The sequence below is a fragment of the Artibeus jamaicensis genome, unplaced genomic scaffold, assembly GCF_021234435.1.
Source record: "Artibeus jamaicensis isolate MK-2021 breed Jamaican fruit bat unplaced genomic scaffold, CSHL_Jam_final contig_3113, whole genome shotgun sequence".
In the NCBI taxonomy this organism is placed as follows: Eukaryota; Metazoa; Chordata; class Mammalia; order Chiroptera; family Phyllostomidae; genus Artibeus; species Artibeus jamaicensis.
In genome coordinates, this window is record NW_026521719.1 from 2,398,641 (window position 1) to 2,418,813 (window position 20,173).

Here is a 20,173-nt window from a genome sequence, read left to right on the forward strand (position 1 = left end):
GCTCAATCCACTGAGCTACACCAGCCAGGGCTCCTATACTGTTCTTAATCTGCTGACTATTTTATGCCTACTAATGATGCTTCTTATTCCTTGTACCCTTTCCCCCCATTCTCACCCCCCTCCCCCACTAATAACCCTTCATATAATCTCCATTTCTGTGATTCTGTTCCTGTTCTAGTTGTTTGCTTAGTTTTTCTTTTGTTGTTTAAGTTCAGTTGATAGTTACGAGTTTCTTGTCATTTTACTGTTCATAGTTTTTGATCTTTTATTTCTTAAATAAGTCTGTTTAACATTTTATATAATAAGGGCTTGCTAATAATCAAGATCACTCGCTTAACTTGACCTTATCTGGGAAGCACTTTATCTGCCCTTGTATTCTAAATGATAGCTTTGCTGGATAGAATAATCTTGGCTGTAGGTCCTTGCCTTTCATGACTTGGAATACTTCTTTCCAGCCCCTTCTTGCCTGTAAGGTTTCTTTTGAGAAATCAGCTGATAGTCTTATGAGCACTTCTTTTTAGGCAACTGTCTCCTTTTCTCTTGCTGCTTTTAAGATTCTCTTCTTATCTTTTTAAAAATATTTTATTTATTTATTTTTCAAGAGAGGGGAAGGGAAGGAGAAAGAGTGGAAGAGAAATATCAATGTATGGTTGCCTCTCATGCATCCCCTACTGGGAACTGGCCTGCAACCCAGGCATGTGCCCTGACTGGGAATTGAACCGCGATACTCTGGTTCACAGGCCCGCACTCAATCCACTGAGCTACGCTAGCCAGGGGCTTTTATCTTTAATCTTGGTTAACTTAATGATGGTGTGTCTTGGTGTGTTCTTCCTTGGGTCCAACTTGTTTGGGATTCTCTGTGCTTCCTGCATTTCCTGGAAGTCTGTTTCCTTCATCAGGTTGGGGAAGTTTTCCTTCAGTATTTGTTCACATGAGTTTTCAGGTTCTTACCCTTCCTCTTCTCCTGGCACCCCTATGATTTAGATGTTGGGGCACTTAAAGTTGTCCCAGAGGCTCCTAAGCCTCTCATTTTTTGAATTCTTGTTTTTTCATTCTGTTCCAGTTGGATATTTATTTCTTCCTTTTGTTTCAAATCATTGATTTGAGTCCCAGTTTCCTTTCTTTCACTGTTGGTTCCCTGAATATTTTGTTTTATTTCACTTTGTGTAGCCTTCATTTGTTCCTTCATTTTGTGACCGACCTCAGTCAGTCCTGTGGGCATCATGATTACCAGTGTTTTCAACTCTGCGTGAGATAGGTTGTCTTAGCTTATTTTCTGGAGTTTTGCTCTATTCTTTCATGTGTGCTATGTTTCTTTGTCTCGGCGCACCTGTTATGCTGTAAGGGCTGCAGAGCCTTAGGTATTCACCAGGGTGGAGCAACCCTGTATTCTGAGATGTGGCGAGTCTGCGGGGGAGGGTTAGAGCGGGAACAATGCCACTTGCTTGCTCTGCTCTAGCACCACTTTCCAATGAACTCTCCTGTGAGACTGGGGGTTTTTCCCATGGTCTTAACTTCCACAGTTTTTTACAGCTAGTGGTTTTGAGTCTTTAGTTTCCTGGTCAACCAGTCTCTCTTCACCTGCACGGTCCACTGCCTTGCTGCTGGTCCTCTCCTATCATCTGGCTGCCTGTCTCTGCCCCTCCTACTGGTCTTGATGAATGTTTCTTTAACTTCTTGGTTGTCAGAGTTCCATGCAGTTTGATTTTTTGGCAGTTCTGATTGATGATTATTTTTAAAATGGTTGTTACCCTTTTTTTTGGTTGTGCAAGGAAACGAAGCATTTCTACTTACACCCATCCTGGCCAGAACTCCTCTACATTTTTTTTCTTAAAAAATACATTTTTCCCCCATGGTTTGTCCACTGAAAGGATCTAGAAAACAATGGCAAGTCAATAGCAACAAATATCCATAGTGCCCAGGCTGCAGTCATTAAAATACCATCCATCTGAAGGGAAGAAGGCCTCCTTAGGCAATGGCTGATTCTAGGTATGGAATATTATTTCTTACAAAAAAGCCAGAAGATATCAAGGAATATAGGAGTTGTACCAAAAGAACATAGCCAAATAAAAGAGAACTCCCACTGACCAAGAGGTAACTGAAAAAGAACTGTGACTATATATTGAAACACATCAAGTATATTTTAGTAATCTACTATTTCATAATGCTATCCCCCAAAACCCAAAGAAAGCAACTTGATCACCTTTGGAGGTTAGTAGAGCACACATTTGTTATTATTAAATTAGGAAATGAAGGTAAAAGATTATTTATTCTTTCTCTGCATTGTATGTGAATAGAAGTAAATAAATAGTTGATGAAAGCTTACTTTTTCGCAAAAAATCCAACTAGTAAATGCAGAAAGAATATAGAACTAGAAAAGTCGTGATTTTATAAGCTATTATAAAATAATGGAATTTAGCAGAGGTCATCAGTGGTTGCTAAACTCATTCAGTGATACTATTTTGGCTAAATCAGGTTGACTCCAGCTGAGTCCACTGATCTGTTTTAACATCACTAAACGTGGTACAACCAGATGCCTCCTAAGTACCAGCACCACATGGATATTTTTAAAGAGAGTTGGTAGGGGTTCATTAGATTTTTTTGTTCTGTATGTTTTTTAACTAGTATATATTTACCTGAAATGTCTATCAGAATCTGACCAAGACAATATTTTATTAAACTTTTTGACCTGTCCCACCTGATAGTAAATTGTGCTATTTAATGATAATTTTTAGAACTTATTTTAGTTTTTCATTTTGTTGTTTCCCAATTTGTTTCTAATTGGATATAATGTTCTTTATGTACAGTGCTATGCAAAGTAAATTATTATAGATAAAAGTGACCCTACTTCTCCAGTAAATTGCACATTTATGCAGACATATTCACACACTGGAAATGCAGATAAGCTCAAATATTACAAGTTCAGATTAAATATTTGGGTATTTAAAACACGAACACTTTGGCTCTGGCAAGCGAGGTTCATTTGGTTTGATCGTTGCCCTGTGTACCAAAAGGTTGCAGGTTCTGTTCCTGATCAGGGCACATACCTGGACTGCAGGTTCCATTCCTGGTCGGGGCATTTAGGGGAGCAGTCCTCCAATGTTTCTCTCTCACTTCAGTGTTTCTCTCTCCCTCCCTCTCTAAAGTGAATAAATATATCCTCCGGTGAAGATAAAAATTTTAAACCATGAGCACGTATTTAAGAAGATAATGACAGGAGATAAGGCCATTTACATTCTGATGGAATGTATTTTAAGAAAAAGACATGTAATGTGAAAATTAGAATTGATGACTGAGGTCTGTGGAAACTAGTCCATTTCTTTTTCTCTTTGTAGCCTTTTTTTGTTGACCTATTGACATATTGCTTGTTTTCTTAACATTACCTGTTTTCTCTTTCTTAGGCCAATTATTACAAACTTACTTTACCAGTAAAATAAGGGAAAATGATGAAATGTATACTATAGCACTTTCTTAAACTGGTTTGTTTTGCAGTCAGTAGGTTTAAAATCTTGGAATGAGAACATGGTCAAAATATTTTGAGGTGGTTGTCTGATTATATATTTGCTATAAAACCACTTTATATTTCTCTAGGTTGGCAAATAAACAAGACAAGGAAGGGGCTTTAGGAGAAGCTGATGTGATTGAATGTCTGTCTCTGGAAAAAATGGTCAATGAGCACAAGTGCCTGTGTCAAATAGTAAGTCTTGGAGTTTGTTTTTTGCCCTATGAAATATGTTCAGTATAATTTAGTTTTTGTAAAGATAATAGGTGATTAGATGTATACAGCTATCAAAATAATTCGTTAGTGTTTTAAAACAATTCTTTCACCCCAGAAATCACTTTCTCACAGTTTTTAAATATGACTTAATGTTGTAATATGTTTTCTATTTAATTATTGACTTCCAAAAACTATCATTTGAGATTTTAAAGACTAGGTTTGCTTTTTGTTTAAGATATTGCTGACAGGACTTATAAGCTATTCAAATTTATAGCACATCTTGCTATAAATTTTGTAAATGGTAAAAAAAACACATAAATACAAAATTTAAACATAGGAGAGGTTTAAATGAGTTTTAAAACATCACATCAAGAAGTTTATTCTGGTTACAGAACATGATCATTAGATCGTTAGTTTTAAAAGACAATCAGTACTATAAATTCCCAGGTATAAGGAATTAAAACTTGTTGCTATTTTTAATAAGTGGGGGTATTTTTCTTCTGGAAGTTCAGTTTTTTTTCCCAGTGAGTTTGTTTAAGGTTTTAACTGGCACTGTTGACTTCTTCTGCCATAAAATCTCTCATAACTTACAGATACTGCATTTGAAATATTTCAGCTTACAGCTACTGCATTTGAAATATTTCAACTTCTATGTACTAATGTTAGTGGTCATTGCAAAGGTATATTTTGTGAGTTCAATATCCAAGTGCTTTATATCATTAATGGGTTGATTTTTATTTACCAGAAATTAATGATTTATGAGCACATTTTTATGGAGAACTCTTAGTTTTAATCATTGAGTCAAACTGCTATTTTTCAGGAACCTTGTTCAGCAGTCTTGGGATCTGGAAAGAAAATCGACAAATCCATTAAAAAAGGCCTTTATTGGCTGCTACATATCATTGCAAGAGATTTTGATGCCTTAAATGAACGTATCCAAAAAGACACAACAGAACAACGTGCTCTTGAGGAACAAGAGAAACGAGAAAGGGCTGAGCGTGTGCGAAAATTACGAGAAGAAAGGTAAGTAGGTTAATTTTGTACCACAGTGCATTCGAAAAGTCAAAAATACACCAAAATTTTATGAATAATTTCTTAGTTCTATCTATTCAGCTTCCTTTTTCTGTCTGAAGGCAGACACTAGGTCAGTTTTCTACTTTTATGGATCTTTCTCTGTACAAGTTTGGGTGGTAGGACTCTACTTTTCCTGATGGTGTTATGGTAGTTAAATTTATTCCTTATATATTTGTTACTACTAAGAGTTTTGAAATTTTTAGCTATTTTTTATGGGTACCTTTATTGCAGTGGTTTTTCGAACAATAAGCTGATTTTGTTTCTCTGAAGGCATTTGGCAGTGTCTAGGGACTGTTCACTCAGCACAGCTGGGGAGATGCGGTGCTCCTGGCACGGTAGTGGCCAGAGGCCAGGAAGCCGCTCAACATCACATGCTGCACAGGACGGTCCACCACAGTGAGTTACTGAGTCCGCTACGTCAGTAGATTGGGAAACCTTCTGTCTTTGCGGAGACAGAAGGGAACCTGTTAGTGGATCAGTCAGCTGAAGCAAAATCCAATCTTCAACACTAGTTTTTCTAGAAAGTAAACTAAATTGCACCGTCTCAAGTTTTTTTTTTAATATTTTATTTATTTATTTTTAGAGAGAGGGGAAGGGAAGGAGAAAGAGAGAGAGAGAGAAACATCAATACATGGTTGCCTCCCATGTGTCCCCCACGGGAAACCCGGCCTGCAACCCAGGCATGCGCCCCAACCAGGAACCGAACCAGCAAACCCCCCGCTTCACAGGCCTGTGCTCAATCCACCGAGTCACACCAGCCAGGGCCTATCTCAAGTTTTTGAAATATATTTTTCAAATTATTTAAAAATATATGTCTTAAAAGAAAGGTGTTAAACTAAATTTAGCAAACTGAATTTAAAAAGAAATGATTACATAAATTCTACCACAGAATCACATATAATAATCTTAATGATGCAAAAAAAAGTGCTCAGATTTTATTGAAAATCGAATTTAGTGCTTAATTCCAAAATGTATCTTTTCTCAACTGGATGGTTGCATGGAGGGGAGAAATGAACATATGTTTATGTGAGCTCCTATAAGATGCAAAGTTGTCCTCCATCTACCTAAGTAATTACTACCTTTCCTGTGCTTCAACATAGTTACTACCTAGTAGACGTGAACCCACTTGGTGATGCCTTTGTGAGGTGTTCCCTTGCACTGTCCGGGAAATCCTCTGATCTGGGTATCTTTCATTTGATTTAGAGGTGGACTTAAAGGAAAGAAGCACTTGTAGAGATAACTGTCCATCCCCAAGTGCTCAGTAATATGAGCAGGTAATTTATCTAGGTCTCTCCTAACACTGTTATAAGGTTTTAGTTCCTGTGAGAATATTTGGTTTTCTATCCTGCTGTATATTTCCATGATATAAAGCTCAGTACAACCAGTCATTCATGTAGGCCTGCCATTTATGTATTTATAAAAGTAAAATATATGGTCCTACTTTGGTGAAGACTTCTCTTCCATTAAGAAAACAAACAAGAAGAACAAATAATTGAGTTGGATAAAAGAAACTTAATGTTAGTCATTTTTTCCCAAGGTCTTAAGTTTTCCATAAAGATATGGAAGAATATCTTTTTAGGTCATGTTATGGCAGGCTTTTCAAATACCCATTCCCCTTTCCTCCTTTCTCCTAGCCATGCCACTTACGATCTGAGGCCTCTCTTGTTGACCAGAGTCTCCATAATTAAAAGTAAATTGGCATTTAGGGAGGAGTGATTATAAAAAATTGCCCTGGCTGGTGTGGCTCAGTGGATTGAGTGCCAGCTTGTGAACCAAAGCGTTGCTGGTTTGATTCCCATGCCTGGGTTGCAGGCCAGGTCCCCAGTAGGGGGCACATGAGCGGCAACCACACATTGATGTTTCTCTCCCCCTTTCTCCCTCCGTTTCCCTCTCTAAAAATATATAAATAAAATCTTAAAAAATAAAAACTTTTACTTCATTAAATCTAATCTAATAGATTCAGATATTTGTGAAAAACTGTAAAACACATCATTGTTGGTATCTGAAAACAGTATTCTAATACTAGATACCTGAAATTGCTTGCTAATCAATTAATACCATTAATAACAATTACAGTCCTATAAGTATGTTCATGTACAGAGTGCTTTCACATATATAACTTTAGCTGAAGCAACCCTATGAAGGAAGTATTTTTATCCAAATGATAGGGCTGTTGCTCAGAGATCCAGATTATGTCCAAGGTCACAGAGGTAGTAAGTGGCAGATTTCTAAATCTTAGCTTTCTTGGTGTAGCACGAAAGGGTATATCTTTCCATCACAGGATGTAATTAATAAGTGTCACAGTAATGAACATTTACATTGCTATACTACACTCAGCCTAGTTGCAGATCTATACTAGTTATCCTTCTGTCTTCAGCTGCTTGTTTTATAACTTAATTGCTCTTCATGTATGGGACTATGTTAACTATAAATCACAAAGATAGTAAATGTTTCAGTAGTAACGAATATGGAAATACTTATTTAATCCAAGTGGTGTAGTACAACTTATCTTTATAGCCTCTTCTATTATGCAAAGCAACAGTCATTGTCTAGTTCGTGTGTGATAAATAATTTGACACAGCCCTTCAGAAGAGGGTTAACAAGAGGACTTATTTATCTGTTAACGTCAGTGATGAGGACAGCATTGGTTTGGAATGGTAATTAATGAACTGATAAATATAAATAACTTAGCACATAGAAAAGTGATTAATATGCACTGTTGAAATTAAGAAATCACTCCTAGGGAATGTTATTTTTGTCAGCATTTCTTTTTTTTTTAATTGAAATGAATAATCTTTACCTGGGGGTAAAGGCCTGTTACCTGCATAAGGATTTCTGAAACTCATCAGTAATTTAAAGCCTCAGGAATTAATTTTTTCCCTCTCTCAAACAATAGAGAACAAAGAGAGCGAGAGCAGGTGGAACTCAATGGAACCAGAGGTCTGGCTGAGGTGGACCCAGAACCAGTTATTGTTAATCCTTTCCAGCCGATAGCAACTGTAATCATTGAGGTATGGATGGTGGCAAGTGTAATTTTTGTATCTTAAGTTATAAAATTGGAAGTTAAGAAAGGAGGTAGGGAATTGGGAATGGTGGCAGAAGTGTTTCACCAGAGACCAATTATTTCTAAAAGAATTAAAGGGAGACACAGGTTAAAGGTTTATTGCTTTTTTTCTCTTCAAATTTCCTCGTAGTATAAAGAGGAAAGGTGACTTCAGCATTAACTGAGAATAAAAATTAAGATTGAATGTAGCCACTGTAATAGTTGCTGTTTTGAAAAATCTTTTTTTGTTATTTATTTCCTATGCTATTAATATATTTACTTTTATTTACATTGTGTCTTTGTCTTTGTATTGCTGTTACTACCATCTCTTTACAGTAATATTTAGATGCTTACAATGCATTATATTACCTAAATAAATTTCTTATTGTTTACCCAGGATACTTAAGAGTGTTTCAAACTATAACAAATTCTTTTATATGTAAATGTGATTTATTTTAATTGTAATTGGCAAAACTTTCAGCAAAACTAACTCATAGGTTATTAATCATGAAGAAGTTAAGGGGTTTTGTGTGTGGGGTGTGTGTGTATGTCTGTATATCCGTGTCTTTGTTTTTGTTTTCTGCTGGTGCCCAGAGTTTGCAGAGTTTACTCACCCTCAGCAGCCATGCCTCCGAGGCAGAGCTTCCTATACTTGCTCTCCAATCACCAGTGCTTAGTGCGGCAGCGGTTTGCTGGTCCCCCTGCCTGTATGTTTCCCATTCCTCTTCCCCTGCCACTGCCTCCTTCCACACAGGTGCTCATCTGGAAAGGTGGATGGTGGTTTCTTCCTTGGGGCTGCTGCTGAGGAGGGAGGCAGCTCCACAGGTAAGAAGATGATTGGATAATTTTCTGTTGCTTTATTTTGCAAAATAATTGGAATGAAATATTTGGATTTAAGTTGCTTAGGTACCAGAGAGTTAACTGTATTTAACCTTTTTATTAACCCCTTTGCACTGAACTTAATTAAATGTGTGCTTTACTAAGTACAATAAAGCTGTCTGTTTTTAAAAGCTGTTTTAATAAGAAGCTATTGTTTTGTCTCCCTCCTATTATTTTTGTCAAGTTTTATTTTATGCTCTTTAAAACATATTGGTGGAGAAGAGAGAAATCGTTTGACTTTTCCGTTTGAAACATTAATTTTTATGTCTAATAAAGCTCACCTTGTATGTAATGGCCAATTTTCTAGTACTGTGGTTACCTAGAAAAGACCTTAACACTTCTACCAACATTATACTTTTCACTGAATAAAGATGCGACCCGTACTGGTGTGTGAAGTGGTTTACCTTACATTGGAAATCCGAGTCCGTTAGTGGCCTGGGGAAAGTGCACCAGCTACTCTTTTAAGCTACAATAATTTTAGGACTTGTAAAGAAATGAAACAAATGAAAACATATTACCTGTAGTCTTTTATACCAAGCATATTTTCCATACAAAATTTATTCATTAAAATCATTGCATTTTAGAGAAGCACCTTATATTTATTTAATTTTACCACAGATAAAAATGTTGAGGCATTGGTTCCAGTGGAATCAATGGAATATTAATAAACTTTGTACAAACCTAATTATGCCTGAGTACTTTGTATAAGATAAAAATGACATTTCAAATCTGGGAGAACTGGATGTTGGGACAACTGAACAATCACCTTGAAAAAAGTAAAATTTTCAAACACTGTATACCATATTAAATCCAGAAGACTGAAATGTATTTTTTTAAAGAAGCCTTAAAAAGAACTAGCACATAATAGTGTTAAACATTTATATATTCAGAAGAGGAAAAACTTTCAAAGCAAGGCAATCAAGCCACAAACCATGAAGTAAAAATAGATCAATCTTATTATGTTATTTTAAGATCTTGTTCTACAAAGTTAAAGGCAATAAAACCCAAACAAACCCTAATGAAAAATATTTGAGACACATAGGACCAACAAAAACCCTTAAAAATTATGAAAATAATGAGAATCAAATAGAAAAGTGGACATTGATTTACAATGGGTAGTTCCTTAAAGAAAAATAAAAATGGCAATAACTGTATTTAATAGTTCATTTTCATAGTGATAAATAGTAATAAAAACACTAGGTTAAACCAATACTGAGGTAATAACACTTATTTGTTAGTTTGATAAAGATATAAAAGATGGATAATTATATACAGTATTGAAAAAGATATAGGGAAATATCACTCTTCAACCTTTTGCCTGGGATATAAATTGACTTTAGTTTTCCTAAAGGGAAGGTTGTAATGTGTCACATTTTAAAATGTGCTTACCTAGTATCAGCAGTTCTAATGTTGGGAATTATTTTAAAGAACTAATTCAATAGTTGTGTTTCTTTTAATAGTGAAAAATTGAAAGTGACCCCTTTGTCCATTGATCAGGAATTTGTAAAAAATAAGTTATAATGACTTATTCATTATGATAATAAATATTCAAAATGATAATGTAATTGGTGAAAGTAATCATTGCTGACACATGACATTTAGGTAACACTTGACAAGGTGTCAGGCACTGTTTGAAAGAAACATACTTAAAACTTCAGTTCTTTTTGTTTAAAAGACACATAAGTATGTATATATAGAGAAACAATCTACCACATTTATGTATGTCTGTGGGTGGTGTATGTCTGTACATGTGTGGTAGGCAAATAAAACATCTCTTAGTGATTATACACTGAGTAATGGTCATCTGTAGGTTGTGGATTTAATGGTAATATTTGTTTTCTTCCTTTATACAATCTGTTTTTTGGATGTTTGGCAATTAGCATGTTTCAATGATGTATTTAACAAATAATTTTAATGGAAATGTCACAGTTTTCCGAAGTTACAGAATACTCTTGGATTATTTGCCTTTTCCTTTAAGACTATCTTAGATACAACTGTTATATTGAAGATGATATATTTCATTTTTGTTAGAATGAAAAAAAGCTTGAAAAAGAGAAAAAGAGGCAAAATATGGAGAAAGACTATGATGACTGCCCCCAGAAGCACAGAATGGAGCATGAGCCAGTGGAGACACAGAGCCAGATCAGTGACAGTAGCCGACAAACCAACGAGTTTGGGATAGTAGAAAATTACAACGAAGCTTTAGCACAGCAGTTGGAGAATGAAGATGAGACATACCAGCCATCGTCAGAATCAGGTGATAAATCTAGTTATTACATAGGAAGGTTACATATATATTGTATAAACTTAATTATACCTCTTTGTCATGATTATTTTCATAAACAATTCTTGTCTCTAAATGCAGTATCATGGTTTTCTTGTGGGTTTTAGTTATGCATTAGTCAATTTGCTAACCTATGTTTTTATTCAAGATGCCTTGAAATGTAGTCTTTTGCAACTTAAAAGTACTTCAGCAGAAATTTTCAGTTTTATTTTTACAAATTTGGAATATAACACAGCCCCAGGAATCCTTGAAACGTATTTAGTACCTCGAAGGCTTTTTGAGGTTTTTGTTCCTTTAAGCCCCGTAATGCTGCGATCAGCATCATGTCCTTTATTGACCCGCTGCTTCTATAGGCTGCAGCCATGATCAGTTGAACATTTTAAAAGTGTTATCAGATAGCCATTTTTCTCTTATTTTAATATTGTAGAAAATTTTCAATTCAAAATTAATTTTATTTTTCTAAGTGGTACGTAATTTAACTGGAAGTTCATGTCTTTTGGTATCATAAAGACACAGCCAGTGTCTGGAATCAGACAACCCAGGATGGAACCCTGACTTTTCCATCTCCTAGATATATGTGTGCTACATTGTGTGACGTTCTTTAGTCTTCCTCATCTCTAAAACAGAAAGAGGCATCACTTTTAACAGATTTTAAGGTTATTTATAATAAAACTAACTCTACAATGTTCTAGCATGGGCCTGGAACATGGGAGCTACTTAATAATTTTTAGTTCCTTGCCATAGCTACTTAGCAATATGTTCTGTTGTATAGAAGGATTTTAATACAGTATCACAGGTTTATGAAAATAAGATCTCAATCCTCAGGAACAGATTAGCTAACATGGGTATTTTCCTATATAAAAATAATTAGATTTGAAAGTTGTACTTTTTGTAAATTAGGAAGTTAAGCAGCCATATTGTACCCATATAGCTCTGTCAGCAGAGTTAAAGAGAAACTCTAAGTCTCTAAAGAGACTTAAAGTATCCTCTCAGCCCTGGCTGGTATAGCTCAGTGGATTGAGCTCAGGTCTGCGAACCAGACAATCGCGGTTCGATTCCCAGTCAGGGCACATGCCTGGGTTGCAGGCCAGTTCCCAGCAGGGGATGCGCAGAGAGCAACCATACATTGATGTTTCTCTCCCTTTCTCCTTCCCTTCCCCTCTAAAGATAAATAAATAAATTTTAAAAAAAAAGTATCCTCTCAATATATTAAAAGAACTCTAATACATTGTTAAAGAGCAAAATTATTTGACAGATATTTGAAAATAAAGCATAAGAAGTTCTAAGATAGTCAATCATATAACTATAATAACAATTATTGTGGTAATTAACATTATAATTTAGAACATGGTTTCATGTGCCTTATATTATTTGACACAGCATTGTGTTATTAAACATAGTAATCCTAGGGTATGACATTCCCATTATATAAAATAGGAAACCAGGGACTTGGCAGGTTGACTGACCTTTTGAAGAATACATCTTGTCTGTAGCTGGACTGAGACCCTACCGCTAGAGCAGATTATCTGCTCTAACTTTAACCCTCTTCCATGATGCTAAGCTCAGTGCCATACTTCTCTGGAGGCTCTCTGTCCTTTCTGACAGCTGTGAACCTTACAGCTCTGATTGTAAAAAGATGTCTTTGTTTCCATCTGGAGGAAAATGTGTCGAATAACACTAATGATTTAGAAAATAACATGTTTCTAAATATGTTTGTATTTCTCATTGCTTTCTAGGTTTCATAGATGTTGACTATTTCCTAAGTAACAAATAATTCTGTTTTAGAAAATGTTTTATATAGTATATAAATTTAGTATGGGATTGTCAATGAAAATATTTCAGTAACTTTTTTATGTTTTGTTATTTAACTACTACTATGCCATCCTGGCTTACATTGTTAAAGTCTGCATACTAACAACATAGATGTTCCTAAAATGTTAGTTTTTTCAAGATTTGTTATTTATTTATTTTTAAACAGGGAAAGGGAGGGAGAAAGAGAGTGAGAGAAACATCAGTGTGTGGTTGCCTCTTGAGCACCCCCTAGTGGGAACCTGGCCCTCAATCCAGGCGCTTGTCCTGACTGGGAATCTAATCCATGACCCTTTGGTTCTCAGGCCAGTACTCAATCCACTAAGCCACACCAGCCAGGACCCTAAAATATTATCCTGTGCTTATATGAGAATCTGTAAATAGTTATTTGTTAAGAGAACACAAATTCTGCAAATCTAATGTGATTTTTGTTTATATATACAGCATAGGGCAAAAGTAGATTTACAATTGTGAGTATGTAAAACAGAATTTATTCTTATATTATTATTTATTAATTATTGCATTATTTTTCATACAAATAACTATAAATCTACCTTTGCCCCATTCTGCATTTATATTGGGCAAACCTTTTGGGGGGTTATTTTAAAGAGTAATGTGTTTAGGTTTGATTAGGGTCTTCTTCACATTTGAAATGTTATATTTGGACTGCTTATACCAGTGGTTCCCAACCTTTTTGTCACCAGTTACCGGTTTTGTGGAAGACAATTTTTCCATGGGCTGGGATTGGGGGTGAGGCAGGAGGTGGAGCTCAGAGGGTAATGTGAGTGGCATCCACAGACCAGCAAGAGGGAAGTTGGGGACCCCTGATTTATGCCATATATACGAGGTCTGTCCAGAACATATCCAGGCATGTAATTTGAAAGATATAGACATTTATTGAAGAAGATCCAAGATACCAGAAACACTGTACATATACGACAGTAACACCTCAGTCACCTTCAAAGTAGGCACCTTGGGACCTCACTCGGTTCTCCCAGTGCCATCAGCTGCCTTGTCATATTTTCCTGAGTGTCATTGACGATCCAAAATCTCTTCCCTTTCAAAGGTGATTTTAGTTTTGGGAAAAGCCAGAAGTCACAGGGCACCAAATCTGGGCTGTAGTGAGGCAGAGTGGCCTGGGTGATTTGATGTTTCATCAAAAAAAAACCCTGCACAAGATGTGGTGCATAAGTGGACGCATTGTCATGATGAAGCTGCCAATCAGTAGTTGCCCATAGCTGTAGCATTTTGAATCATCCACATTGTTTCCACAGAGGAATGTTCAAGCTTACCGCAAAATTTGATGCAGATTTGTTGCTCTACTTACTCAGTCATTTTGAATGTGACAGCCACACAGTACACGTGCTCACTCAGTGGTATCTACTACCCCCACTGACTAGTGCAGTGAGGTTGTCATTGTTCACACATGTACATTTCAGTCCACTCTCCTTGGCAGCCAGGTTACATCGATGTCACCCCAACCATTCTTGTTATATTAACAATGGCTGAACTTTTTCCAGACAGACCTCTATATATGATCTCCTACAGAGACAAGTCAACACCCTCCTTTTTCCCTAGGTCATTCTGAGTTTTATGGAAATCCTTACAATAATTGTATTTACTTAATACAACATTTGAAAAAAAATATGGTACTTTTAGAAATTTGAACTTTTTTAATATTCTGAGTAACCTCTCATAGAACTTAGAATATAGGCTTTTTGTTGTTTGTATCATATTTATTAATTATTTAATAAGCAATCATGTAAAAATGAATTCTTAGTAAAAGCAAGTTCACATTTTGATATTGGTAATAATTTTCAAATTCAATTAAAGAAGTATTTCTGTGGTAATAATATCAACATTGTAGTTCTAATCTTAATTTTTATTATACGAGTTTAATTTTTCTCAAGTTCCATGTTTATATTCTTGTAGATAATAGTAAAAAGAAAACTAAGAAACTAAGAATAAAAAGGAGCCACCGTGTAGAACCTGTTAATACAGATGACTCCACTCCAAAGAGTCCAACACCGCCCCCACCTCCTCCTCCTGGTGAGTACTTTGATCTTGACGCTGAATTTAAAATCCAGCTTTGAACAACAGCAGGATTGAAGAAAAGGAAAGAAATTGTGTAGTTTTTATTCAGTGTATTCATTATCCTGTGAATTGGCAAAAAAGGTAGAATCCTTTTCATGATTTTGTTCATAATTGATGAACATAAGTATTTGTTGCTTTTTTAACCATAAGAAATGTTTTGTAAAGGTAAAAATAAGTAAAAATTAATAAGAAAACCTTACCCAGACACCTTATAGAATAGATTCAAATCTTAATTAAAATATCAGTGCACAGATTGCTAAAAGGAATTTAAGTAGATAGGATGGCTAATGTGAGCTTTTAAAAAAACTGCATCTTTCATCTTGAAAGTTAACATTTGAAACCAAGATACATGAATTTTTCCATTATATTTCTAACATACATACCGACCTTCTAAGTTGTTATGAAGATTAAATGCAATACTGCATGTAAAGCACTGAGCCATAATAACTGCATAATAATTATGAGTAATTTTTTAGCACTAGGCATAGTACCTTGTATACTCTAGGTGCTCAGTAATTATATAAATGTATATGTTTATACTGTCCTTTTAGCCCTGCTAGAAGGCTTTACATTGTAACATTTTTCTTTGAGAATTATATGAAGACTCGTTTCTAGTATTCCATTTTGTAAGTAAACATTTCTTACAGCTTCTTCTAGAAGTTAAAATAATAGCTTAAAGTTCTTTGTGGTGCTGGTGACGATGCTCGTATTTCAACTAAAGGTTAATAATATTTAAAGCAAATGTTAACATATGTGACATTTTAAAATACAAATTTAAAATGAGTTTATGGCTAATCATTATTGTGCCATTCAGTAAATAGGAATTGACATCAAATATATACATTCCTGTATAGAAAGGGATCCTCTCAACCAACCTAAAGAGACATTATTTAACAGTGTTTAAATGTTTTTCTCTTTCTTTAGTTGGCTGGGGAACCCCCAAAGTCACTAGACTTCCAAAACTTGAGCCTCTTGGTGAAACACGTCATAATGGTAATGCAAAAGGATCAGTTTTCAAATATCTGTACATACTACATTCACTTGTCTTTACCTCATTGCTTCAACAAACTTTTAATTTTGGAAGAATTCACAGCTGTCCTTTTTCGTTGTACATCTTTTTTTTTATTTTATTTCATTTTTTTAATTTTTACATGGCCTTTGCCTCCAAATAATTTGAATTGATGTTTACCTTAGAATACAGAGGTCAGAATAATCATAGCATGTGTTTATCCATTATACTTGTATATTTATGTAAATTGTGATGGAAGTGAAAGGCTTTACAACAACCTAAATTAAATAGAACCTCCAATTATAGTACTTTAAAAGCTGCATTGTCTTGTATACATGTGCTCAGTGTACTCAACAGTGCCATATAACTGCTGTTTCTCTGCTTCGGACGAGACACCAAGTCGCTGAGGATTAAAATGAAGTAAATATCAACACAATTGTAGAATCAGAGATCTATTGAGTATACCAACAATCATTAGTGAAAATTAGAAGATTTATTTTCATCTTTAAAGAGAGAAAAGTTTATCCTTAGGCTATATCAGAATTACAGTGAAATCACATCTGTTTGGTTGACTGACTTTACGTGACAAAGCTTTTTATGGACCATGATAGGTTAGTTTCTGTTTTATACTCTGAAATTATATATGTTAGAATACATTATCAGTTTAAATTTCAGTATGTTGTTAGAAAGAAATAGATAATGTTAATATATTTGTGTTTGTGTGTATATATATATATATGCACGAACATGTGTTATATAGAAAATATTAATAATATCTCTTATGACAGGTATTTTTTCTCTTACTGAATCAGGTATCCAACAAACAACTATTTTGTATTTGACACAATCTAAAACATTGGTGATACTGAGATGAATAAGACATACATTCTGCCTTTCTGGGGATCCTAGTCTCATAGAGAAGACCATACTTCAGCTTACTTTACTATGTGACAATTCACAATATACAGCTACACATCCGTAGTGTGGAATTGGAGAGTATAAGCTGTTGGGACGGTTAGTGAAAGTGGTGTTAGGACTCAGCTTTTAAAGGAGAAGAGTCTGGCAGCACAAGAAACAGTAGCCTTCAAAGGTAGAGCAGTTAGAAAGGTCACCAGATATTTGAAAAATAGCATAAAGTTACTTGTGACTGGAGCTTATTTCCATGTGGATAGAGTGTGTAAGAGAGGAAATTTAAAGTTATGGAGAGTGTTGAAACTAGAATTATGCTTTGGGGACTGGGTGTGAAGGGGTTGACATGTATGTTAAGCTATTTGGTCTTGCTGTAGTTTTACAAGAGACACTATATGTTTTTAGCAGGGAAATAGTGTTACTAGTTTTGTAGTTTAGAAAACCTGTTTTTGACACAAATTGAATTACAGACTTGACAGTGGCTACACCTGAGGTAAGAAAGGCTCCTAGTTAGGAGGCTGTTGGAGTGGTCAAAGTGAGAAGGGAGGATTGGAAATTAGAATGGAGAGTTAAAAATGTATGCAGTGAGCATTTTAACAAATAACGAATTGATGAATGGTTGTATGGGTTGAGGGAGAGAGGAATAGAGGATTACTTGGCTACAGGGGTTAGAAGACTGGTGCTACCTATGAGACTGAAAATCCGTGAGGGAGGAGAAAACGTGCTCTGGATAGGTCTGTAGGCTTATCTCTTTGGAAATGTCTGTACTCCAGTATGAGTGAGATTCCGGACATCAGGAGAAAAGAAGCGCCCTGTGTGTGTGGGAGGGTCTGTAGGTAGATTTATTTATTTATTTTTATTTTTATTTTTTAAGTATATTTTGTCGATTTTGCTATTCCAGTTGTCCCAGTTTTCCCTCCTCTGCCCTACCCCTGAATCCTCCAGCATCCCCCCCCACCTTAGTTCATGCCCATGAGTTGTACATGTAAGTTCTTTGACTTTTCTGGTTCCTATACCATTCTTAACTTCTCCCTGTCTATTTTATGCCTACTAATTATGCTTCTTATTCCCTGTACCTTACCCCGCCCATGCTTCCCCTCACCTTCTGTACTGAAAACCTTCCATGTGATACCCATTTCTCTGATTCTGTTCTAGTTGTTTGCTTAGTTTTTGTTTTCATTGTTTTGGTTTTTTAGGTTCAGTTGTTAACAATTGTGAGTTTGTTGTCATAGTTTTTGATCTTCAATTTCTTAGGTAAGTCCCTTTAACATTTCATATAATAAGGGCTTGGTGATGATGAACTCCCTTAAGTTGACCTTATCTGGGAAGCACTTTATCTGCCCTTCCATTCTAACTGATAGCTTTGCTGGATAGAGTCATCTTGGATGTAGGTTCCTGCCTTTCATGACTTGGAATACTTCTTTCCAGCCTCTTCTTGCCTGTAAGGTTTCTTTTGAGAAATCAGCTGATAGTCTTATGGGCACTCCTTTGTAGGTAATTATTTCCTTGTCTCTTGCTGCTTCGAAGATTCTCTTTTTATTTTTAATCTTGAGTAACTTAATGATGATGGGCCTTGGTGTGTTCCTCTTTGGATCCAATTTCTTTGGGACTCTCTGGGCTTCCTGGACTTCCTGGAAGTCTATTTCCTTCACCAGGTTGGGGAAGTTCTCCTTCATTATTTGTTCAAGTAAGTTTTCAGTTTCTTCTCTTCCTCGCCTCCTTCTGGCACCCCTGTAAGGAAATCAGATGTTGGAACGTTTAAAGTTGTCCCAGAGGTTCCTAAGCCTCTCCTCATTTTTTTGAATTCTTGTTTCTTCATTCTGTTCCAGTTGGATGTTTATTTCTTCCTTTCGTTCCAAATCGTTGATTTGAGTCCCAGTTTCCTTTCCTCCACAGTTGGTTTTCTGAATATTTTGTTTTATTTCACTTTGGGTGGCCCTCATTTGTTCCTTCATTTTGGAACTGAACTCAGTCAGTTCTGTGAGCATTCTGATTACCAGTGTTTTTAATTCTGATAGGTTGTCTGTCTCCTCATCACTTAGTTCTTTTTCTGGAGTTTTGCTCTATTCTTTCTTGTGGGCCATGTTTCTTTGTCTTGGTGCACCTGTTAAGTTGTAAGGGGCCGGGGCCATAGATATTCACCAGGGCAAGGCAACCCTCTGTGCTGCATTGTGGCACTGTCTGTGAGGGAGGGGTCTGAGAGGGAACAGTACAGCTCACCTGCTCGACTCTAGCCCCACTTTCCAGCAAACCCTCTCGTGTGAGATTGGGAGTGTCCCCCCACTGTGGCTACCCCTGCCGTAGTCCACAGCCAGCTCTGAGTTTCAGTTTCCAGTTCAGCCAACCTTGCCACCCACCCTGTGCAGCCCTCGCCTCCGCCTGCCCAGTTTCCCATCTGCTTCCTACCAGTCTGTTTCTTTAATTCCTTGGTTGTCAAAGTGCCATGTAATTGGATTTTCTGGCACTTTTGGTTGTTTATTGTTTTTAGATTGGTTGGTATCCTCTTTTGGGTTGTGTGAGGAAGCAAAGGGTTTCTACCTACACCTTTGTCTTGGCCAGAACTCCCTTTTAAAAAAAAATTCAGTTGTCATCATTCAATTGGAGTACTTTGCCCATAATGCTCTGTGATTATTTACTGAGTGAATGCAGTTGAGAGAATTATAGTTTCTTTTTTCTGGGGGAACCATGTAGAATGCAGAGAAAAGAACTAATGGTAGCATCTAGGGGGAACATTATATATAGTTAAGGGCAAGTGGAAAAGAGGTTAAAAATGGGCTGAGGTCATTTTTGTTTTGTTGTTTCTTCTTTTAAAATTAGAACTGGGAATTATAATAATTAAATTTAGGACCACCATATTCCTATATTTCAGTTAATTTTCAGTTTGTATCAATAAATTAAGCTTCCCATAGCAGATAAGAAAACACTGTAACTTCAAAAGTTTTAAAAATATCTGTATTATTTTTTCATAAATTTTAAGTCAGATTATACCTAAGCTGAATTAAGAAACAATGTATAATCATTTCTGCCTGAATAGAGGAAAAAAGCAGATACAATAAATTAAAATTTTTAATAAAAATAATAACAATTTTTAGGGTTTATTATGAGATCTTAACCCAAGATGCTTATAGGTCCCAAGGTTATAATTTCATTCTCTTTTTTCCCCTCTAACTTTGTACACATTTCTTTGCATTTGATTCATGGAAAGTAGACAAGTACATGACAAAGTAGCTTAGATAAGTAACTTTAACTGTGATTCACGTGGCACTTAAAATTTACTGTGATGAAAAACAATTTGTTATAGTCAGATGGGAATTTTTAAGGTACACATTCTTGTTCTCTGATTATAGACATTTA

At 35.7% G+C, this 20,173-nt stretch overlaps 1 protein-coding gene across 2 annotated transcripts in view; it reads left to right on the plus strand.

Annotated features, from left to right (window-relative positions):
- The window catches only part of ARL13B (ADP ribosylation factor like GTPase 13B), a 71,791-nt gene that overhangs the window by 46,124 nt on the left and 5,494 nt on the right, over positions 1–20,173 (plus strand). The window contains exons 4-9 of one of the 2 annotated variants that reach the window (XM_053662984.1): positions 3,592–3,697; positions 4,539–4,741; positions 7,689–7,803; positions 10,746–10,971; positions 14,740–14,856; positions 15,826–15,894. In XM_053662984.1, the coding sequence (XP_053518959.1) occupies positions 3,592–3,697; positions 4,539–4,741; positions 7,689–7,803; positions 10,746–10,971; positions 14,740–14,856; positions 15,826–15,894 (836 nt within the window). The remainder of the gene's footprint in view (positions 1–3,591; positions 3,698–4,538; positions 4,742–7,688; positions 7,804–10,745; positions 10,972–14,739; positions 14,857–15,825; positions 15,895–20,173) is intronic. The other variant, XM_053662985.1, reaches the window with a different exon arrangement.